Raw genomic sequence first — 24,561 nt, forward strand, 5'->3', positions numbered from 1 at the left:
AAAATGAGCGGAGCCTGGAGTTGGCAATGGTGGAGAAGGGTACTGAGAGGAGGGATTTGTCATGTGAGCGGAGGTTACGGGCAGGAACGTAGGGGGAGATGAGGGTAGAGAGGTAGGGTGGGGCAGCAGAGTGAGTGCATTTGTAAGTAAGGAGGAGAAGCTTGAATTGGATGCGGTATCTGATCGGAAGCCAGTGAAGCGACTTGAGGAGAGGGGTGATATGAGTATATCGGTTCTGGCGGAATATGAGACGTGCGGCAGAGTTCTGAATGGATTGAAGGGGGGATACATGGCTGAGTGGGAGGCCAGTGAGGAGCAAGTTGCAGTAGTCGAGACGAGAGGTGATGAGAGCGTGGACGAGAGTACGGGTGGTGTGCTCAGAGAGGAAAGGGCGAATTTTGTTGATGTTGAAAAGGAAGACGGGACAGGTTTTGGCAGTCTGCTGGATATGCGCAGAGAAGGAGAGGGAGGAGTCGAAGATGACCCCGAGGTTGCGGGCAGATGAGACGGGGAGGATGAGGGTGCCATCAACTGAGATAGAGAGTGGGGGAAGAGGAGAAGTGGGCTTAGGTGGAAAGACGAGGAGCTCGATCTTGGACATGTTCAGCTTCAGGTGGCGGTTGGACATCCAGGCAGCAATGTCGGATAGGCAGGCCGATACCTTGGCCTGGGTCTCTGCGGTGATGTCTGGTGTGGAGAGATACAGCTGGGTGTCATCAGCGTAAAGATGATACTGGAAGCCATGAGATGAGATCAGTGAGCCTAGGGAAGAGGTGTAGATAGAGAAGAGAAGGGGTCCAAGAACAGATCCCTGGGGAACTCCAGCAGATAGCGGGATGGGAGTGGAGGAAGATCCATGAGAGTGCACCCTGAATGTGCGGTGGGAGAGATAGGAGGAGAACCAGGAGAGGACAGAGCCCTGGAACCCAATTGAGGCCGGTGTGGCGAGAAGTAAATCGTGATTGACAGTGTCAAAAGCGGCAGAAAGATCAAGGAGGATGAGGATGGAGTAGTGGCCTCTGGATTTGGCCAGGAGCAGGTCATTGCAGACTTTAGAGAGTGCTGTTTCTGTCGAGTGGAGAGGGCGGAAACCGGACTGGAGTGGGTCGAGGATGGCATTAGAGGAGAGAAAAGCAAGACAGCGGCTGTGAACGGCGCGCTCAAGTATTTTGGAAAGGAAGGGTAGGAGAGAGATGGGGCGATAGTTGGAGGGGCAGGTAGGGTCGAGTGATGGTTTTTTGAGGAGAGGTGTGACTACAGCGTGCTTGAAGGTGTCAGGGACAGTTGCAGTGGAGAGAGAGAGGTTAAGGATGCGACAGATGGAGGGGTTGACAGTATGGGCGATGGTGTTAAGTAGGTTGGTGGGGATGGGATCAGAGGAACAGGTGGTGCATTTCGAGGAGGAAAGAAGGCGGGAGGTTTCATCCTCGGTGATCTCAGGAAAGGAGGAGAAGGAGGCCTGGGTTGGTTGGTTGAGGGAGAGGGTTAATGGGTGAAGAGGGGGGGTGGGGGGTGATGGCTTGGTAGTGAATTCAAGGTTGATCTTTTGCACTTTGTCGTGGAAGTAATCAGCCAGTGATTGAGGAGAGAGTGAGGGGGGAGTGGGAGCGGGGGGCACCTTGAGGAGAGAGTTAAGGGTGACGAAGAGACGACGAGGGTTGGAGCTGAGAGAATTGGTCAATTGGGTGTAATAGTCCTGTTTTGCGAGGAATAGGGAGGAGTGGAAGGAGGATAGCATGAATTTATAGTGAAGGAAGTCTGAATGAGTACGAAATTTCCTCCAGAGGCGTTCGGCAGATCGTGCGCAGGAGCGAAGGTAACGGATGCAAGGGGTCAGCCAGGGCTGGGGATTAGTAGGCTTTGTGGGATGGGAGGTGGATGGTGCGAGGGTGTCCAGAGCAGAGGAGAGAGCGGCATTGTAAGCGGAGACTGCTTTGTCGACAGTCTCGGAGGACATGATGGATGGGAGGAGATTAGAGATACTAGCGGATAAGGTGAGGGGGTCAATGGCCTGGAGATTCCTGGAGGTGGTGGTTAAGGTTGGGCAGGGCAGAGGGGGGGGTGAAGAATTGTGAATGTGATCAGGTGGTGATCGGAGAGAGGAAGAACTGAAGCTTGGAAATTGGAGGGTGAGCCGGATGAGGAAAGGACGAGGTCAAGACAATGGCCGTCACGGTGAGTAGGGGTGGTAGAGCACAGCTGGACGTTGAAGGAGGAAGTTAGGGTGAGGAACTTAAAAGCGTGAGGGTCGGATGGGTCATCAACATGTATATTGAAGTCTCCGAGAATGAGGGATGGAGATGAGGGTTCAAGAAAGACAGAGAGCCAGGCATCGAAGTCGGTAAGGAAGGAAGAGAAGGATTTATCAGGGGGGCGGTAGATGACTGCCACTCTGAGTGGTAGCGGGTTGAATAGCCGGATGGAGTGGGCTTCAAAGGATGAGAAACAGTGAGACTGCGGTAGGAGGAGGGGTTGGAAACTACAGGAGGGCGAGAGTAGTAACCCAACGCCTCCACCGCGGCCAACTGGGCGGGGAGTGTGTGAGAAGAGGTAACCACCATGGCAAAGGGCTGTGACTGAGGCAGAGTCGTCCGGGGAGATCCAGGTTTCGGTTAGGGCGAGCAGTTGAAGGGAGTGGGAGATGAAGAGATCGTGGGTGAAGGGCAGTTTGTTGCAGACTGAGTGGGCATTCCACAAGGCGCAGGAGAAGGGGAGGGAAGAAGGGGGGAGGAGGGGATTGGAGACATCCCGGGATCGTCCACATGGATAGGACGGGGACAGATGAGGGGGACCTGGATTAGGGTTAATGTCTCCGGTGGATAGTAGGAGGAGGAGCAAGAGAGAGCGGAGGAGGGAGGGGGAGGACGGGTGACGAAGACGGGGTGCACTTAGGAGGAATGGGGATGGGTTAATAGCAGGAAGGAAGTGTTGAAGGTTGAGAGCTAGGATGGAGGAGGGGGATAAGAGGGATGGTGATGTGGTGAGGGATGGGGGTGAAAAGGGTAATGCCGTGGCGGGCCAGGCAGGAGGGCAACGAGTTCCAATGGTGGACAGTGGGGGTGGGGAGGAGAAGAGATTAGGAAGGGACAGGGCAAGGAAGAGAATGTGGATAGGAGCCATACGTAGTGACTGAGGTGTAGCAGGTGACTGTGTGGTGACTAAGGTGTTAAGCAGATAGATAGAATGGAGAGCTGGGTTGGAGGTTTGGAATTGATGGACTGGTAAGTTAATAGTTGACAAGCTAACAGCAGGCAGGCAGGTAAGTCAATGGATGAGAGGCTCGCAGGCAGGCAGGTGAGCAGGTAAGTCAATGGTTGACAAGGTAGCAGCAGGCAGGCAGTTAAGTCAATGGTTGACAAGGTAGCAGCAGGCAGGCAGGTAAGTCAATGGTTGACAAGGTAGCAGCAGGCAGGCAGGTAAGTCAATGGTAGAGAGGCTCGCAGCGGATCAGGCGGACTGGAGCACGCTGGAGCAGATGTACTGGAGCAGGCAGGCTGGGCAGGTGTACAGGGGTAAGTAGGCTGGAGCAGATGGACTGGAACACTGGAGCAAGCATGGGAAGCTGGATCGGTGGACTGGAATAAGCTGGGATCGGGCAGACTGGGACGAGCTTGGAGCAGGCGGATCAGGCGGACTGGAACACACTAGAGGATTTGGACTGGAACAAGCAGGGTGGAGCAGATGGACTGGAACAAGCAAGGGGAAGCTGGATCATGCAGACTGGAACGAGCTTGGAGCAGGTGGATCAGGCAGATTGGAACACACTAGAGCATTTGGACCGGAACAAGCAGGCTGGCGCAGATGGACTGGAACGAGCAAGGGGGAAGCTGGATCGGCGGACTGGAACAAGCTGGGAACAAGCTGGAACAAGCTGGGATCAGGCGGACCGGAACAAGCTGGGATCAGGCGGACCGGAACACGCTGGGATCAGGCGGACCGGAACACGTTGGGGCATCTGACTGGAACAAGCTGGGATCAGGCGGACTGGAACACGCTGGGATCAGGCGGACTGGAACATGCTGGGGCATCTGGACTTGAACAAGCGGACTGGAACAAGCAGGCTGGAGCAGATGAACCGGAACAAGCAGGGGGAAGCTGGAGCTGCCGGTCTGGAGCGAATAAGCAAGCATGGAAATACTTAAAACAAATAGGAGGAAATATTTTCTCACTCAAAGAATAGTTAGGCTCTGGAACTCGTTGCTGAAGGATGTGGTAATGGCAGTTAGCGCATCTAGGTCTAAAAAACGTTTGGACAAGTTTCTGGAGGAAAAGTCCATAGTCTGTTATTGAGACGGACATGAGGAAAAGCCACTGCTTGCCCTGGTATTGGCAGAATTAAATAGTGCTATGAACTGGGTTTCTGCCAGGCACTTGTGTCCTGGATTGGCCACTGTTGGAATCAGGATACTGGATTTCTACTCCCTAGATGCATCATTTTGCACTTTTTTGCATTAAAGTTTAATTGCCCAACATTAGATCACTTTCTTAACTTTTGCAGATCCCTTTTCATGTTTTCCTCTCCCTCCGGGATGTCCACCCTATTACAAAATCTTGGTATCATCCACAAAAAAGGAAACTTTATCTTTTAACCCTTCGGCAATGTCACTTGCAAATATACTGAATCACCCCCCGTACCAATCCCTGAGGCACTCGGCTACTCACCTTTCCTTCCTCCGAGTGAATTCCATTGACCACCACTCTCTGGCATCCATCAACCAGTTTCTAAACCAGTTCACCACGTTGGGTCCTAACTTCAGCATGTCAATTTTATTTAAGAGCCAAGTACATTACATCTAGCGCCAACCTCGATCCAATTTTCTGGTCACCCAGTCAAAGAATTGAATCATCAGATTCATTTGGCACGATTTACCTTTGATAAAACCATGTTGCCTCGATCTTGTAACTCATTGGATTCCAGGAAATTCACTATCCTTTCCTTCAGCAACGCTTTCATTATTTTTCTAATAACTGAAGTGAAGCTTATTGGCCTGTAGTGTCCGCTTCTTCTCTGTCACCACTTTTGTGAAGAGGGACCACAATTCGCTCTTCTCCAATCCTGCAGAACCTCTCCGGGTACTGCTGGTGCAGATCTTAGCAATTTTGCAAACTTAAGCAAAAATAACATTTTGCTGCTCCTTTATTTAAAATTTTCAGGCAAATCAAACAATACTTTCATTTAATTACCTTCAATATTGAATTCTTTACTACCAAAATATGTTTTAATATTTAGCTTGTACTTATGAGACTTGTTTCTTTACTCAAATTTATTAAATATTGAAATCTGATTGATGTACATACATATGCTTGTAGTTTGGAGGTCTACCTAGATGACAGTTACCTGCATTTTTAGTACTGTCATTCATATTAACTAAGAGATTGTTGGAAGAGGTGGTATGGTTTTTTTGAAAAAGGCCCATCACCTCTGAAAATATTTTCTCCTATTCATGGTATGCCAGCAGTGTCTCCTGCAAGTATTCATGTGGGCCTGATACTCTCAGCCATGAGAACTGTATCAAAAGAAATGCATGACAAGCAGACAAGATCCTTTTTGCATGCCTCATCTTAAGCAAAGCATGAACTAAACTTATATTGGGCCTTTTGAAGAAGGTGTGCAGTGAAGTGTTGTGCCAACTCAAACGTTTGTCAATATTTGACCACATAGATCAGATAATATGCAATGAAGTTCTGAAGTATAGCTTTCTGCTAATATCTTCTATTAAAATAGTTCAAAGTCTTACATTCCCAGCGTAGAGGTATTACAAAATTAGTTGAAGACTTCTTGGCTCAATTTAGGATGCCCTCACCAACCATGTATAACAGACCTGGTCAAATTCACAGCTACCTGGACATAAAACTTTGCAACCAACTTCTTACTGGAAGTAGGGAGTATAGGGATTTTCATGTCATACGTATTCTGATACAGAACATGAAAGATTACTGAATTATCTCTTTTGGAGACAGCCAGATACTTCAGGAGGTCAAAAGAAGGTACTCCGGATTCATTTTCAACTATTAACTCAGTAGGAATGGCCTTGGACATTAGCTGGTGAGCAAAAAAGCACAAGGAGCCTTCAAGAGTATGAAAGTGTGTGTGTGTGTGTGTGGGGGGGGGGGGGGGGGGGGGGGAGGGGGAGTTAAACCAATGCTTAACAGACCCGACACAGCCCATGTTTCAGCAAAAAAAAAAACCTGCATCAAGGGCCTTGTGCAGAAACAATCTTTAGTGAAAAATCCAATCAATGAAAAGATACAATCTTGCTTGCAACAGAAAGGACACCTACAAATGGTGTGAGCAAAAAAACGCACAATGGAAGACCTGCCTTGCTTCTAGAAAATCAAGGTTATATGAAGCTAACAATTTGATAAGCTATGGTGTCCCTACAACCAGCCCCTCCAAATGACACAATGATTACAATTTATAACAAATTATTACTCTACCTATGAAAAGTTTTTCTCTTATTTCTCTGTGTATATCTGTATCCTGCACTAGCCAGAATGTTTGAAAATATGTGATTAAATATAAAATGCTACCAACAATAAAGAATGACAACATGGATATAGTGGCTCATAGGTTTGCTTGCTTTGTTTTGAATGGGAATACCATCTTTACGCTGATGACTCTCAGATCTACATCTCCACCCCTGAAATCTCAACCTCGATCCATGATAACATCTCAGCCTCCTTGTCCGACATTGCTGCTTGGATGTCTCAACGCCATCTAAAGCTCAACATGACCAAAACTGAACTTCTCATTTTTCCCCCTAAACCCACCTCCCCTCTTCCCCCTTTCTCTATCTCTGTTAATGGCTCTCACATCCTCCCTATCTCCTCGGCTCGTAACCTTGGAGTCATCTTTGATTCCTCTCTCTCCTTCTCTGCACATATTCAACAGATCGCCAAAACCTGTCGTTTCTTTATCTACAATATTAGCAAAATTTGCCCCTTCCTTTCTGAATACGCTGCCAGAACCCTTATCCACACCCTAGTTACGTCTCGCTTGGACTACTGAAATTTACTTCTCACTGGTCTTCTGCTCAGCCATCTCTCTCCTCTCCAATCTGTCCAAAATTCTGCGGCACGACTTATTTTCCGCCACAATCATTATACTCACACTAGCCCACTCCTCAAGTCACTTCACTGGCTCCCTGTCCGCTTCCGCATTCAGTTTAAACTTCTCGTACTGACCTTTAAATGCATCCACTCTGCAGCCCCGATTACCTCTCCACTCTCATCTCTCCCTACATTCCTCCCCGTGAACTCTGCTCACTGGACAAATCTCTCGTCGCCCCCCTTCTCCTCCACTGCTAACTGCAGGCTTCGTTCCTTTTCTCTAGCAGCACCTTATGCCTGGATTAGACTTCCTGGACCTATACGTCTAGCTCCATCTCTACCTGTTTTCAAATCTATGCTGAAAACCCACCTTTTCACTGCTGCTTTTTAGCTCCTAGCCAGTACTCAATTGCCCTCCCCTTGTCCCTTCCTTCCTTCTCCCCCTTTACTTCCCTCACCCATAACTGTCTTGTCTGTCTGTATTATTTAGATTGTAAGCTCTTTTGAGCAGGGACTGTCTCTTTGTATCAGGTATTCAGCACTGCGTGCGTCTGGTAGCACTATACAAATGCTAAATGCTAATAATAATGGGAAGGGGAAACAGAGACTGACCTACTGAATTCAGCTTTTTGACTTTATCCCGTCTCCTGTTTTTATCCAACCTCCTTGGCAGCAAAAGCGAGTTCCGAAGGCCATCTGCTCTGTGTCCCCAGTGGACACGACAAAAATAAAAAAATAAAACGCAGGGCTGCAGCTGAAGAAGCCTTCAGGCATGTGCTGTCGGCTCTGCTGGTCCACTGCTCTCTCTGACATCAACTTCCAGTTCCAAGGCAGAGGACCGGCAGAAATGACAGCACATGCTTGAAGGCTGCTGCAGCCCTGCACTTGCCTTTTTTGTTGTTTTGCCTTGGCACCCCAGGGAGTTTGCTGCAGTGCACCAGGGTGCTGCGGCGCACCAGGGTGCTGCGGCGCACAGTTTGGGAACTGCTGATTTATTCTGTTTTACCTAAGGCCTTGATAATACATGCAATTATGAAACAGTGAAAAAAATCAACATAAACTGACCTAAAAGTGCTAAACAATAACTCACATTCCTTGTAAACAAAGACGAAATAGAGATTCTTAGGGAAAGCAATAAATTCAGTCTACAAGATATAATAATGTATTAGTTATCAAGTTCTCTTTATATGTCTCCAATTAGTACTCACTTACCTGCACCAATGACTCTGTCAATACTGTCTCATTCACTTCTAATATCACATTTTTAATCTCTTGGTATGGCATACGAAACGAGCCCAGGAAGATAGCTGTAACGGGAATAAAACTCTCCAGAATTAATATGAACTATCAAGAATGCTAACCACAAATTGCTTCTTTTACTTCTAAATTAAGTTAGTTAAGAGAACAGATGGAAAAATTATGTCTTACCTGATAATTTTCTTTCCTTAGTCCTACCAGACTTGTCTAGAACTAGTGGGTTATGTCCTTCAACCAGTAGACGTAGAGAGAGAAGGAAAGTGGTTCTTTGTGACTTGCCCCTTAAGGGTATCGTGCAGTCATAGAATGTTCAGTATTTCAAATAGACAAGGAATGGTGCTCATGAACAAACTGCCAGTCAGAATGGCATAGACAGTAATAAATAATATATATTAATACATACAGTAGCAATGGAGGCATATAGCCCTTCCCAACTGCAAAGGTATTAAGTACAAATCCTCCTACGCATCCAATTTTTCCTTTTTGGGTAGCCAGCTTTGGAACACTCTACCAAGATCCATCCGAAAAATCAATGGCCTTTTGCCCTTCAGAAAAACATTGAAGACATATCCCTTCAAGAAAGCCTACCCTAACAATTCAACTTAACTAAAGCCTGCCCACATGATTCTTACCGACGAATGTTATACATTGACCATGTTTCCCATTATCCTTATTGCTATCACATATCTAATCCTTTCCATCTTCCTACGCCTACCTCCTAACGCTCTTTTCCTTCTGCACCCAATTCCTCCTGTGTTCAACTTTCTCCCAACAGATCTCCGTAAGGAATAGCCTAAGAACAATGAAAATAGGATATGGTATTTCCAACTGAATTTCTTTTCCATTCCTGAAGAAAAGAATGGAAGAAAAAATGGAAAATGCCAAAATGTGAATGTTAATGGCGGTTCCTTTGTATCAAAGGATCTCATAATTAGGAAGCAAAATTGACAGTAGGTAGTTATAAACACTATCCTTAAAGCAGGAAAGGAAGGGTAGGCAATGCAAAGAGGGAATTAACCCACAGAGTTGCACAGAACATCAGATCTGTACAGCTGGCATAACATAGATATATGGTGTGGCTAGGTTTACTTCCAATCCTTGTTTCATCTTTACTACATGATGGCGAGTTCTTGGAAGACTGGTTTTAGATTCTCTGCCGAACAGCTGCAGCTCCAATTTTGTTCCATTATGGTGGGTCCAGACAGACAGGATTGCGATACTTTGGCTTCTAAACTGAAGACTGCTATAAAGATAAAATTGACCAGTGCCATTTAAATTGAATATTGTAATACCACAAGGTATGCTGATACAGAAAGTCCTTCAAGTTTTTAGGGATAATACAGAGCTTGTGGCGCACTGGAATAGGATCCTTAATCAGTGTTCCCTGGACCTCATGCTTTTGATAGTGGAGAGAAGTAAATTGGTTTTGGACATTGAGAAGGCTGCTTTGGATGAGGAATTTAAAAAGATTTAGGATAAAATACCACAGTCAGATTTCAAAAAAGAACATGAAAAGCTAAAGGATTCACTAACAGGCTTATTTTCGAAAGAGAAGGAAGCCCCTCTTTCGACACAAATCCTAAGATCAGTGTCCTTCTCATAGGGTTGCCCAAATCAGTATAATGGAAAGCCGATTTTGGGCGTCCCCAACTGCTTTCCGTCGCGGGGACGACCAACGTTCCCGGGGGCGTGTCGGAAGCATAGTGAAGGCGGGACTTGGGCGTGCCTAACACATGGGCATCCTCGACCCATAATGGAAAAATAAGGGTGTCCCTGACGAACACCTGGACGACTTTACCTGGTCCTTTTCTTCTTACGACCAAGCCACAAAAAGGTGCCCAAACTGACCAGATGACCACCGGAGGGAATCGGGGATCACCTCCCCTTACTCCCCCAGTGGTCACTAACCCCCTCCCACCCTCAAAAAAAAAACCTTTTTAAATATTTTTGCCAGCCTCAAATGTCATACCGAGCTCCATGACAGCAGTATGCAGGTCCCTGGAGCAGTTTTAGTGGGTGCAGTGCGCTTCAGCCACACCTGTTACACTTGTGGTGGTAAATGTGAGCCCTTCAAAACCCACCAGAAACCCACTGTACCCACATCTAGGTGCCCCCCTTCACCCCTTATGGCTATGGTAGTGGTGTACAGTTGGGGGGAGTGGGTTTTGGGGGGGCTCAGCACACAAGGTAAGGGAGCTATGCACCTTGGAGCTTTTTCTGAAGTCAACTGTAGTGCCCCCTAGGGTGCCCGGTTGGTGTCTTGGCATGTCAGGGGGACCAGTGCACTACGAATGCTGGCTCCTCCCATGACCAAAGGGCTTGCATTTGGTCGTTTCTGAGATGGGCGTCCTTAGTTTCCATTATACCCAAAAATCAGAAACGACCAAGTCTAAGGACGATCTTCTCTAGGGACGACCTAAATGTCAAGATTTGGGCGTCCCCGACCGTATTATTGAAACAAAAGATGGATGCCCATCTTGTTTCAATAATATGGGTTTCCCCACCCCTTCGCCGGGACGTCCTGCGAGGACGTCCTCAGAAAAACTTGGGCGCCCCTTTCAATTATGCCCCTCCACGTATCTTCAGGGATATTAGAAAGTTGAAAATTTAAAAATTTGAACTGAACGAGCAAGATCATTTGAACAACCGTGCTTACACCTTGATGTATAAAGAACAAAGTACAAGTACAGTAGCAATATTGGGAAGTGGTGATTTCTCAGATTTCTCCTCTGGGAGTGGCTCCTCTGATGAAGGTGATGGGAATGGTGATTTTTTAGAGGAAGGTTTTTCACGAAGAGGCAGAGGTTACCGTAGAGGTCTTATGAGGAATATAAACAGAACTCGTCCACAGAAACATTCCCAGCGCCTGACAAATCAGTGGTGATTAACTTGTCTGACCACGTTCTGTCTAAATCTGATTGCTCTTTACTTTCCACAAGACTGTCATTTAGTCCTGCAAATAGTTTAACATCTTTCAGTTTCATATCGATTTAAAACATTTCATTCGAAGATTGCAATTTAAAATGTATTTTGACATAAAAATATGGATAATGATCATTCTATTGATCCCGTTATGAAAATCTTAAAGGAAGTGGTTTCCCAGTCAGCATGTTCTAAGAATTATTTTGGCGATAATCATATAAGTACATAAGTATTGCCATACTGGGACAGACCAAAGGTCCATCAAGCCCAGCATCCTGTTTCTAACAGTGGTCAATCCAGGTCACAAGTACCTGGCAAGGTCCAAAAACAGTACAATATATTTTACCAGTAAAAAAGGCCTTTTTCTGGAATGAATGAAACGGGCGCTAGCAAGGTTTTCCTGGGAGTGTGTATGTTTGAGAGAGAGAGCCAGAGTGAATGTGCGGGTGTGTGACAGAGTGAGACTGTCTGTGTGACAGTGTGTGTGTGAGAATGAGAGTGTGTGACAGGGCCCCCTCCCCTGTTCCTAATGCCCCTCACCCCGTTCCCTCCCTTCTTTTTCCTCCTCCTTCCCACACTTTGGGTTCCTTAAGGCTTTCAAAAGTCTATGTACCCCCGTGGTCCTAACGCCCAAGTATCCGGATACCCCACCGCTTTCCTCCTCACCCCTCCCCCAAGATGTAATACTTTCACGTCCTTCATTTTTTTAAAAAAAGTGTCCTATCTACCCTGTGTACAAATGGCCGGCATTCAGATTGTGTTCCTCTCATAAATTTTCATTTCTTTAATTCATTCAGAACTTGCCCCCCCCCCCCCGAACACTTTTGGTTCCTTCAGTCTTTTAAAACTCTCCTATGTACCCTGTGTGCTAATGGCCAGCATTGAGATTGTTTTCCTGTCCCAAATGTGCATGTCTTTCAGTCATTCACAACTCTCCCCCCCCCCCCCCCCCCCCTCTCCAGTTTAACACTTTCGTTTCCTTCAGTCTTTTAAAACTCTCCTATCTACCCTGTGTCCTAATGGCCAGCATTCAGATTGTTTTCCTTTCCCAAATGTTCATGTCTTTCAGTCGTTCAGAACTCCCCCCTCCCCCCATTTAACACTTTCGGTTCCTTCAGTCTTTTAAAACTCTCCTATCAAACCTGTGTCCTAATGGCCAGCACTCAGATTGTTTTGCTTTGCCAAATTGTCTGTCACTGATGTCACTGAGGTCAGTGCGTGCCTGCCTAGCAGACCACTTCCGGCAGGCATGGTCCCAAGCACATCCTGTTGGAGGTGAGAATTATATAGGATGTTGCTTATCCTAGAAATAAGCAGTGGATTTTCCCCAAGTCTTTTTAAAAATGGTTTATGGACTTTTCTTTTAAGAAGCTATCCAAACCTTTTTAAAACCCCGATAAGCTAACTGCTTTTACTTCTCTGGTTACAAATTCCAGAATTTAATTACACATTGAGCATAAGTACATAAGTACATAAGCACTGCTACGCTGGGAAAAGACCAAAGGTCCATCAAGCCCAGCACTCTGTCTCCGACAGCGGCCAATCCAGGCCCCAAGAACCTGGCAAAAACCCAGACTTTAATAACGATCAATGGACTTTTCCTTCAGGAATCTGTCCAGACCCCCTTTAAACTCAGCAAGGCCAGCTGCCGTCACTACCTTCTCCGGCAATGAGTTCCAGAGTCTAACCACACGCTGAGTAAAGAAAAACTTTCTCCAATTTGTTTTAAACCTACCATATTCTAATTTCATCTTGTGTCCCCTAGTTCTATTATTGTTAGAAAGCGTAAACAAACGCTTCACATCTGTCCGCTCTACCCCACTCATTATTTTGTAGACCTCTATCATATCACCCCTCAGCCGCCTTTTCTCCAGGCTAAAGAGTCCTAGCCATCTTAACCTCTCCTCATAAGGTAGTCGTCCCATCCCTTTTATCATTTTCGTCGCCCTTCTCTGCACCTTTTCCAATTCCTTTATATCTTTTTTGAGATGAGGCGACCAGAACTGAACACAATACTCCAGGTGCGGTCGCACCATGGAGCGATATAATGGCATTATAACATCCTCATGCTTGTTTTCCATCCCTTTTCTAATAATACTCAACATTCTGTTCGCCTTCTTAGCCGCCGCAGCACATTGAGCGGAAGATTTCAACGTTCTATCCACGATAACTCCCAGACCCCTTTCTTGCTCCGTAACTCCTAAAGCGGAACCTTGCATGAAATATTGCATGAACCTATTGCGGAACCTTGCAAAGAAATATTTTCTTTAATTCATTTTAACTTTACTGCTTTGTAGCTTCATTGTGTGCCCCCTAGTCCTAGTATTTTTGGAAAGAGTAAATAAGTGATTTACGTCTACCCCATTCCATTCCACTCATTATTTTATGGCCTCTATCATACCTCCCCTCAGCCATCTCTTCTCCAAGCTGAAGAGCCCTAGTCACTTTCGTCTTTCATCATAGGGAAGTTGCCCCATCCCCTTTATCATTATTGTCGCCTTTCTCTGTACCTTTTCTAATTCCACTGTATCTTTATTGAGATGCGGTGACCAGAATTGAACACAATATTCGAGGTGCGGTTGCAGCATGGACTGATACAAAGGCTTTTCACTACCGGAGTCATAGGAGCAGAGACGCCATGCTATAAGATATCGTGATCAGCCAAAAAGTTGCTTGGCCCCCTGAAGAAGCATATTATTATATATAGCGAAACGGAGAGCCCCGTAGGGCAAGATTAAAGCTAAGTAACATAAAGTACTGTCTAATATACGATATAGAAGAAAGAAAGATCATGATTGATTAAGATTATTCACTATACAAGAGCAGAGTTTTTTAGACCGAGGATTATAACGGAGTCCAAAGAACGCTGGCGTTTGTGCGGTCACACCACAGAGAAATACAAATGCATTATAACTTTTTCATTTTTGTTTTCTATTCATTTCCTAATAATACCTAACATTCTATTTGCTTTCTTAGCTGCCACTGAACACTGAGCAGAGGGTTTCAACGTATCATCAACAATGACGCCTAGATCCCTTTCTCGGTCGGTGACTCCTAATGTGGAAACTTGCATTACGTAGCTATAGATTGCCTTTCCCACATGCATCACTTTGCACTTGCTCACATTAAACATCATTTGCCATTTGGATGCCCAGTCTTGTAAGGTCCTCTTGTAATTTTTCACAATCCTCTTGTGATTTAACAACTTTGAATAACTGTGTCATCAGCAAACTTAATTACCTCACTAGTTACTGCCATCTCTAGATCATTTATATGTTAAAAAGTAACGGTCCCAGCACAGACCGCTGGGGAACCCCACTATCTACTTTTCTCCACTGAAAATACTGACCATTTAACTCTACTCTGTTTTCTATCTTTTAACCAGTTTTGAATCCACAATAGTACACTACCTCCTATCCCATGACTCTACTATTTCCTCTGGAGTCTTTCATGAGGTACTTTGTCAAATGCCTTTTGAAAATCCAGATACATTATATCAATCGGTGTTACATTGGCCACCCTCCAATCTTCCAGTACCATGCTTGAATTTAAAGATAAATTACATATTACTAACAGTTCCAGTGCAATCTTTTTTTCAAAGTCCCTCTTTACCTTCCTTATCAGCGCTTTGCATTTGACTTGTCATTCCTTATGCTGTTTCTTATTATTTTCAGTCGGATCCTTTTTCCATTTTCTGAAGGATTTTCTTTCAGCTCTAATAGCTTCCTTCATCTCACTTTTTAATCATACTGGCTGTCGTATATTCTTCCTTCCTCCTTTTTTAATACATGGAATATATTTGGCCTGAGCTTCCAGGATGGTATTTTTGAACACCATCCACACATGATGTAAATCTTTGACCTTTACAGCTGCTCCTCTTAAGTTTTTTTTTCATTGTTCTTCTCTTTTTATCATAGTCTCCTTTTTTCAAAGTTAAATGCCAACATATTGGATTTCCTGTGTGTATTTGCTCCAAAGTCAATATCAAATCTGATCATATTACGATCAGTTATCAAGCAGCCCCAGCACCATTACCTCCTACACTACATCATATGCTCCACTAAGGACAAAGTCTAGAATTTTTCCTCCTCTTGTTAGCTCCTGTATCAGTTGCTCCACAAAGCAGTCCTTGATTTCGTCAAGGAATTTTACCTCCCTAGCATGCCCTGTTATATTTACCCAGTCAACATCGGGGTAATTAAAATCACCCATCATTATTGTGTTCCCCAGTTTGTTAGCCTGCCTAATTTCTGATATTTCTACATCTGTCTGTTCATCCTGGCCAGGTGGACGATAGTACACTCCTATCACTATCCTTTTCCCCTTTATACATGGAATTTCAATCCATAGGGATTCCAAGATGTGTTTTGTTTCCTGCAGAATTTTCAATCTATTTGGCCCTCCTTAACATACAATGCTATCCCTCCACCAATTCGATCCACCCTATCACTACAATATAATTTGTACCCTGGTATGATAGTGTCCCACTGGTTATCCTGGTTTTGGTGATATCTTTGAAAGATACCATGTTCCATGCCATGCGCTTTTGAATGACTGTCACTAAAGATGAAAGGAAATCTTTATCAGCTTCACAACAAAATAGAGAAATGGTTAACAAGAGGGCTGACAAAGGTGGAGTTGTGATTGTGCAAAATTGCAACAATTATGTTTTCAGAAATCAAGTCTCAATTGACAGATGCAATGCTGTACAGATGAGGATCCTACACCACGTTTGTAAGCAACAATAAAAGATACCACTAATAAAGGCATAGAAGGTGGCTTTTTGACAGTAAGAAAATTTGGGTTTCTGAATGTTAAATTTCCCATGGTATTGGTTTTATACACCTTGCATAAGGTACATAAAAGCCTTGCGAAACCTCCTGGCTGTCCAATCCTGCCATCTAGAGCCTTGGTTTTGGATCCGCTATGTTTCTCTAGTCTGTGGACCATTTTTTAAAAACCCCTGGCAGCTCTTACATTCTCCTATATATGAGACACTAAAATTGCTTGATTTTGTTGAAAGATGTAATAGCAACTACAGATATTCTTTTAGTCACCCTCAATATTAAATCGTTGTATACATCAATCCCACATGATCAAGCATTCAGAGTGGTATGGGAAGCACTCGAAAGGAGACCCAAGCTAGTGGCGGCACCTACAGTTTTTGTTTGAATTAAATACAGTTGCATTGCAGGAAATTTTTTTTTCTTTTTCAAGGTACTTTTTTTCTTCAGTTGATGGGAGTAGCTATGGAGGCAACTTTTGTAGATTTTGAAGATCAGTGGTTGAAAAGATAATCTTTTCAGAGCATGATTTTGTTTTGGTGGGGGTTTATTGATGATGTGTTCCTGTTATTGGGAGGGAACCAAAAGACACTGAATGATTTTGCGTCCTAGGTTCAATCAAAGCAATCCAGCCATTCAATTTATTTCACAAAGCTTAGCAATGAGTATCCAATTTTTGGATAGTGAGATTCTTTGGCAAAATGGGAAAATTAGGTTCTTACCTTGGTAATTTTCTTTCCTTTAGTCATAGCAGATGAAGCCATTACGTATGGGTTATGTCCATCAACCAGCAGGGGACATAGAGAGCACTCAAACTTTCACAGTGCCCTCTTGGCCAGCTAGCTCCACTGCCTCTTCAGTATTTGAAGCTTCCAAAGCAGTATGGCAAACCGCAATGGGAATCACAAGAGCTTTCCTCACAGCGAACGATGGCCCATCACAAGGGCATGAACTCATAAAGGAGGGAATGCACATCCTCCTGGAGGGAATAAACTCATCCTCCTTATTGTATAAGTGGAGGGGAACACACGCGCCTCCTGGAGGGAATCACACATCCTCCCAACACACTGGAGGGAATGAACTCATCCTCCTATTTATAGAACTGGAGGGGAACACACGCGCCTCCTGGAGGGAATGAACACATCCTCCTAAATTTAAACTGAACATGAATCCTGAAGATTGTTTTCCAACTTTCTCCCAAGGAAGGAACTTCAGGAAATTAGAACAGAACCTGAAAAACAGATTCACAGCATACAGACAATCATACAGGGAGGGCTCATGGCTTCATCTGCTATGACTAAAGGAAAGAAAATTACCAAGGTAAGAACCTAATTTTCCCTTCCTTGTCATCAAGCAGATGAAGCCATTACGTATGGGATGTAACAAAGCAATCCCTAGATAGGGTGGGAACAAGCCACACCACGCGCTAGCACTTGTGCACCAAAACGCGCATCCCTCCTGGCAGCCACATCCAGCCTGTAATGTCGGGCAAAGGAGAGCTTAGAAGCCCATGTCGCTGCACTGCATATCTCTTGAAGAGAGAGTGCTCCAGTTTCAGCCCAAGAGGAAGAAATCGCTCTAGTAGAATGTGCCTTAAAGGCTACAGGTGGAACCCTGCCGGCCAGCAGATAAGCTGAAAAGATAATTTCTTTGAGCCAGCGGGCAATAGTGGTTTTAGACGCTGGAGACCCTCTGCGAGAACCGAATAGCAAAACAAACAGATGATCAGAAGTCCTGAAAGAGTTAGTAACTCGCAGATACTGCAGCAGAGTCCTGCGCACATCCAAAAGGTGCAGCTGCCCAAAAGATTCTGGAAACTCTTCCTCTGAAAAAGAGGGCAAGAAAATAGGCTGGTTTAAGTGAAAGGCTGAAACCACCTTAGGCATAAAGGAAGGCACTGTCCGAACCGTGACTCCGGACTCTGAAAATTGCAGAAATGGGTCTCTACAGGACAGCGCCTGGAGCTCTGACACCCGTCTCACCGAGGTAATGGCCACCAGAAAAACGGCCTTCAGTGTCAAGTCTTTCTCCGATGCTCGCCGAAGCGGCTCAAAAGGAGATGCCTGCAGGGTTTTCAAAACTAGCCCCAGGTTCCAAGCTGGACAGGGTGCTCGCACTGGAGGTCAGAGCCGAAGCACCCCTCTAAGAAACCGTGCCACATCTGGGTGAGCAGCCAAAGACACGCCTTCCACCTTACCACGAAGGGAGGCCAACGCTGCCACCTGCACCCGCAGGGAATTATAGGCCAAGCCTTTTTGTACACCTTCCTGCAAAAAGTCCAGAATCGGCGAGACAGGAGCCCGCATTGGAGCAATGGCTCTGGAAGCACACCAAGACTCAAACAGGCACCAAATCCTGGCATAAGCCACAGACGTGGACCGCTTGCGGGCTTGCAGGAGAGTGGAAATAACTTTATTGGAATAGCCTTTATCCCTCAATTGCGCCCTCTCAATAGCCATGCCGTAAGACCAAAGCGGCTGGCGTTCTCCATGGCTACCGGTCCCTGAGTCAACAGGTTCGGTACCAGAGGTAACGGTAGAGGAGCCTCCAGGAGCATCTGTCGGAGGTCTGCATATCAAGGTCTCCTTGGCTAATCCGGGGCGATGAGGACCACTTCTCCTGGGTGCAGCCGAATCCGCAAGAGCAGGCGCCCTATCAAGGGCCATGGGGGAAACACATAAAGTAGACCCGGAGGCCAGGGTTGAGCCAAGGCATCCAACCCCGCCGAGCGAGGATCTCTCCGTCTGCTGAAGAGGCAAGTGACTTTGGTATTGGCACTTGTCGCCATTAGATCCATCACGGGCTTGCCCCATTTGGCACAGGTCTGCAGGAATACTTCGTCTGCCAGATTCCATTCTGCTGGATCGATCTGATGCCTGCTCAGATAATTCGCCTGCACATTGCTCTGACCTACAATATGAGCTGCCGACAGACACTGAAGATGCAGCTCGGCCCAGTGGCAAATCAGTTCAGCCTGCGCGGCTAGTGCTCTGCACCTTGTTCCGCCTTGTCGATTTATATAGGCCACCGTTGTCGTGTTGTCCGACATCACTCTGACATCCAATCCTTCCAGGGTCACTTGAAAGGCCAGAAGCGCCTGAAACACCGCTTTCAACTCTAGGCGGTTGATGGACCACTCCGACTCCTCGGGTGTCCATAGACCCTGGGCATGCTTCCCCTTGCAGTGTGCGCCCCAGCCCTTCAGGCTGGTTACCACTAGGCACCAAACGGGGAGCGTCAGCGGCATTCCTCGCCGCAGCATGCTGTCCGAGAGCCACCACTCCATGAGACGGGCCGCAGGGAGCCAAGTAAGTCTGCATTGGTAATCCTGAGAAATAGGAGACCATCTCCGGAGTAGGGAATACTGTAGAGAGATCTCAGGTGCGCTCTCGCCCAGGGTACCACTTCCATCGTGGCTGTCATCGATCCCAGCAGCTGGACAATGTCCCAAGCTCGCGGGCAGGGCATCCTCAGGAGCAGATGGACCTGATTCTGATGCTTGCACCGCCTTAGCTCGGGTAGGAACACATAGCCCAAGACTGTGTCGAACCTGGCCCCCAAAAACTCTAGAGATTGTGAAGGGGACAGGTGACTTTTGGCCATATTGACGACCCAGCCTAGAGATTGCAGTACTGAGACCACTCTGGCTGTAGCTTGTAAGCTCTCTGTTGCAGAGTCTGCTCTGATGAGCCAGTCGTCTAGGTACGGGTGAACCCTGATACCTTCTCGCCTGAGAAAAGCAGCTACTACCACCATTACCTTCGAAAAGGTTCAGGGAGCTGTGGCGAGGCCAAAAGGCAAGGCCCTGAACTGGAAATGTTTTCCCAACACCGCAAACCTCAGAAGCTTCTGGTGCGGGGGCCAAATCGGTATGTGCAAGTAAGCTTCTTTCAGGTCTAGAGATGTGAGAAACTCTCCTGGCTGAACCGCCGGCAATGACGGATTGCAGGGATTCCATGTGGAAATGCCGCACTCTCAGGGACTTGTTCACTTCTTTTAAGTCCAGAATAGGGCGAAAGGACCCACCTTTTCGCAGCACCACAAAGTAGATGGAGTATCGGCCGCAGCCTTGCTCGGCGGGAGGCACCGGGGTCACAGCCCCTAACTGAATCAGACCTTGTAAAGTCTCCTCCACCGCCGCCTGTTTGACGGCAGAACCGCATCGGGACTCCACAAACACGTCTCTTACTGGGGCGTTGAATTCTATTCTGTATCCATCTCTGATCAGGTCCAGAACCCACTGATCTGAGGAAATCTTGGCCCACTCCTCAACAAAGAGGGAAAGCCGTCCTCCGATGACAGGCATCGAGGAGAGGGCTGGCGCACCATCATTGAGAGGGTCGCCCCTGAACTCCTGGTCTTGAGCCACCGGCTGCGGAACGCTTGTCCGAGCGAAAGGAGTTCCTCTGCTGACCACGGGCACGTGAAGTGAACCCAGCAGAACGCCCCGGGCGGTACCGTCTAGCTTCACGGAAGCGAGGTCTGTACGAGGAGTGGACCGCCTGGCCCTTAGAGGAAGGCCTCTGCCTATCTTCGGGCAAGCGCTGGGGTTTTGGATCACCCAGGCCTTTCACAATTTTCTCCAACTCCTCACCAAATAGGAGAAGTCCTTGAAAAGGCAACTTCACCAACCTTTGCTTAGAGGCCTTCCTCTAAGGGCCAGGCGGTCCACTCCTCGTACAGACCTCGCTGCCCAGTGTCGTAGCCACAGACAACGGCGAGCCGCCACTGCTACTGAAATTTGTTTAGCCGAAGCTCTGACAAGGTCATAAAGGGCATCAGCCAGAAAGGACAAGGCCACCTCCATCTGCGGACCCACATCCAAGAAGGGCTCCGCTCCATCTCCGGGCTGAGCCACTGCCTGTTGCAGCCAAGCTAGGCAGGCTCTCACAGCATAACAGCTGCATGCAGACGCCCGAACAGTGAGACCTGCAATTTCAAAGGACCGTTTCAATGCTGTTTCCAGCCTACGGTCTTGAACATCCTTCAGGGCAACATCTCCTTCAACAGGGAGGGTAGTTCTCTTTGTCACCGCAGTGACTAGGGCATCCACTGTAGGCATTTGAAAACGAGCCATATGTCCCTCACGCAGAGGGTATAACTGCCCCATAGCCCTGGAAACTCTCAAAGGTCCCTCGGGGTCAGCCCACTGAGCCGAAACAAGCTCTAGGATGGAGTCATGCAAAGGGAAGGCCCGAGCAGCTTTCTTGGTACTAGCCATCCTGGGATTACCCGAGGAGGCCATGCCACTGTCAGGATCTTCAATCGAGAGGGCCTGCAGGGTATCTGAAATAAGCGCTGGCAGCTCATCGGTGGAAAATCCTCACCGCGGAGGAATCATCCAGATCCTGTGGTAAATCCGCACCTGACTCTGGTTCCTCAGACCAAGAACGTCTGTCAGAGTTCTCCGAATCCTCACACCCCGACCACGGGGGGGAAAAAGGTGCACCACAATCTGAAGGGGAATTAACCCTTCTGCGCTTATCTTTAGGCCAAGCATCCGGGGAAAAAAGCCTCACTGGGCAGTCCCAGGCCAGAATCCATCGGGGGGGCAATCAGAGGAGCCTCAGGCGACCCTTGAGGAAGGGCTCTTTTCATCATGTATGCTTTATGCAGCAAAAGCACAAAATCCGGGGAGAAAATCTCACCCTGGGCACCCAAATCCTGTCTGGTGCTAGCCACTCCTGAAATAACCTCATCTCGAGGTGCCCCACCCGGCTCAGGTCTCTCCGTGTCCACGGAGGCCGTGCCATGCGGTGTAAGCAAAATGGCGCCCGCTGCCAGCTCAGAGCGGGAAGAAACATCGCTTGCCATGCTCGGGCCGGCTCCTACACCAGTACAGCATGATTTACAGAGCCCTGTTGCTGATTTGCGCTTGCCACAAGTGGAACAGCGCTTTACATTGTCCGCAGCCATCGCCGAAAAAACGGCGGTAAAATCCAAAATGGCGGTTTCGCGCCAAAATCGCCCCGATCGCGGGCCCACCCCGGAGGAGTTGGAAAACACTCTTACCTCAAAGGATCTAGTGTACAACTACGATCCTGCTGAAAATCAGGTCAAAAACCTCTGTTCCAGCATCTCTGCGTTTAAAAACGCGACGCAACTTTTTTTTTTTTTTTTAAGCTGTGAGGAAAGCAGAGGTATTGAAGACTCCGGAGGCTCAGATGAGTGGGAAAGGCAGGGAAAGGGCGAACCTATATGCCTGCATCCACTGTTGGTGGGTAAGGACAGGGAAAGCAAGGCAATATGTCCACATCCACAGAGGTATGGGTAAGGCAGGGAAAGGGCTAACCTATGTGCCTTTAAAGTGAAGCTGCTATAGCCTCCAACACCCCGGTTAACAACTGGCAAGCCAGGAACCACCTCCCGGCAGATTTTTCTGGAGCTCGAACAAGCTGCAGCCACCCTGCTAAGGGAGATAGAGAATACTGAAGAGGCAGTGGAGCTAGCTCGCCAAGAGGGCACTGTGGAAGTTTGAGTGCTCTCTATCTCCCCTGCTGGTTGATGGACATAACCCATACGTAATGGCTTCATCTGCTTGATGACAAGGAAAGGTATTTTAGCACTAAGATGTTTAAGAAGTCTACCGACAGAAATTCCCTTCTTCAATATGGGAGTTGTCATCCCCACGTTTTAAAGGATAGCTTGCCTTAGTCTCAGTTTTTGAGGTTTCAGAGGATTTGCGATGTTAAGGAAGATTTTAAAATCCAGGCAAAGAAGCTGGGATCCAATTTAATACAATGTGGATATTCTGCTAGAGTTGTAAGAACTTATACTTTGGTTAAATTCAATGACAGCGATCTTCTATTAACGATTTGAATAAGCCAGTTGAGAGACTTCTGTTCTAAAATACACGAGGGGAGGGGAAAAGGTGGCTAAAATCATTAATAAAAATGCAGACATTATGCAAATGCATCCTTTATTTTATCAACATTGCTTACAGATTGCCTTTTCTAGGGGGAAGAACCTGAAAGAACTGGTAAGCCCTGCAGACTTACCTAGGTTACATACAGAGACACCCTTCGTGGAGAGAGGTCATTTAAATGTGGGAAATGCAGAACTTGCACAATTACTAAAGTTCTGCATTTATGTGAAATTTATAAATCCTGTTGATTCTGAAACCTATACATTGACTTCTAAAACTGTTGCTCCACATATGCAGTTTATATAATATGTTGCCCATGCAATAAATTTTATGTGGGCAAAACTTCCAGAAAATTTCAAGTAAGGATTAATGAACATAAATCTTGCATTTCTCGGCAGAAAGAAAGAGCGCCTGCCACAAAACAGTGGGTTTGAAAGCCTGTAAACTGTATTATTTCTTGAAGTGTATTTCTCTAGTTTGCTCAGCAGGAGGTGCATGCTTTATGTTTAAAGCTGCTACAAATAAATGACTGATCCTTACCTCATGATGTTAAACAATACCTCAAGCAATAGTGCAAGCAATCTGTCTCACACAGAAGGCAGTATGAAAGCCTTTAGCCTTAAACTGCAGTGCTGAGAAGCGGGGGGGGGGGGGGGGGGGGGGGGGGGACTCAGCACCACCAAGTGTCACCCTGGCTCGAGTCCAGACAAGCTTTCAGCATATCAGTGGGAGTATAAATTGTCCTTTAAGAACCCCCTGCTCTACTGACATACAGTTACCAACTGGTTCAGGAGCTCTGTAATAAGTACGAAGGAGAAGCTGCATGTTCTGTCCACCAGCCACTTAAAGAAAGAATACTGAACATTCTATGGCTTCATAATACTCTTTAAGGCATGAGTCACAAAGAACTAATTTCTTCCTCTGTCTACATTTACTGGTTGATACAAACAACCCACTAGTTCTGAATTAGTTTAGTATGGATGAAAAACAAAATAACATTCTTTACTTATGCCTATCCTAATCTCCATCTCAAATTAGGTACAATGTACAAGATGTCCTCTTCTCTTAATCACTCTACTTGCTATCCATTAAAGACTACGTTAAAACAGAAATACTAGAATCTTCAAAATGATAACTTGATATTACTTGGTTTAACTGGTTTCTCTTGGAAAAATCTGTCATCTGCTTGTCTCCGAATTTTATTATTAGAGGAAAATAAATTCAGACCAACATATACTTAATCTGAGAGATGTGGTTGTATCTGCTGGACATGCAAACTTAATACTCCCAAATCGAACAGCTATTGAACCTTTTTCAAAAATCCCTATTCCTGAAGCTTGTTGATGAAAAACATTCACAAAATTGGCTGGTAAAAAGTACCAGAGTTATTGGACTTTCTGTTGTCTTTAAAGCTATTTCCATTAGGTCTGTACATATCACTATTTCTACAAAATGTTGTATAAACTTCTGCTGCTATGGTTTATTAAGGACTAGAAAATCAAATTCTTCTCTAGTACAACAAACATTTACAAAATGTGAAATCAAACTGATTAAACCTTTGGAATGCATACCAATTAGAAAACTGTATAAATCTAAATTAAATTTATTATAAAATTAGTTGCTAGTTTAGCCTGAATGTCTAAAAATATTGTGGCTGATTCTTTTGTAAAAGAAATAGATAGC

General features: G+C 46.2%; 1 protein-coding gene across 2 annotated transcripts in view; it reads right to left on the minus strand.

The window, feature by feature from the left end:
• Positions 1-24,561, minus strand: part of DIAPH1 (diaphanous related formin 1) — a 676,165-nt gene that overhangs the window by 212,456 nt on the left and 439,148 nt on the right. For both annotated transcript variants that reach the window (XM_030213536.1, XM_030213537.1), the window contains one exon: positions 8,263-8,357. In XM_030213536.1, coding sequence (XP_030069396.1) covers positions 8,263-8,357 — 95 coding nt within the window. The remainder of the gene's footprint in view (positions 1-8,262; positions 8,358-24,561) is intronic.

The sequence above is a fragment of the Microcaecilia unicolor genome, chromosome 8 (genome assembly GCF_901765095.1).
Source record: "Microcaecilia unicolor chromosome 8, aMicUni1.1, whole genome shotgun sequence".
Lineage (NCBI taxonomy): Eukaryota > Metazoa > Chordata > Amphibia > Gymnophiona > Siphonopidae > Microcaecilia > Microcaecilia unicolor.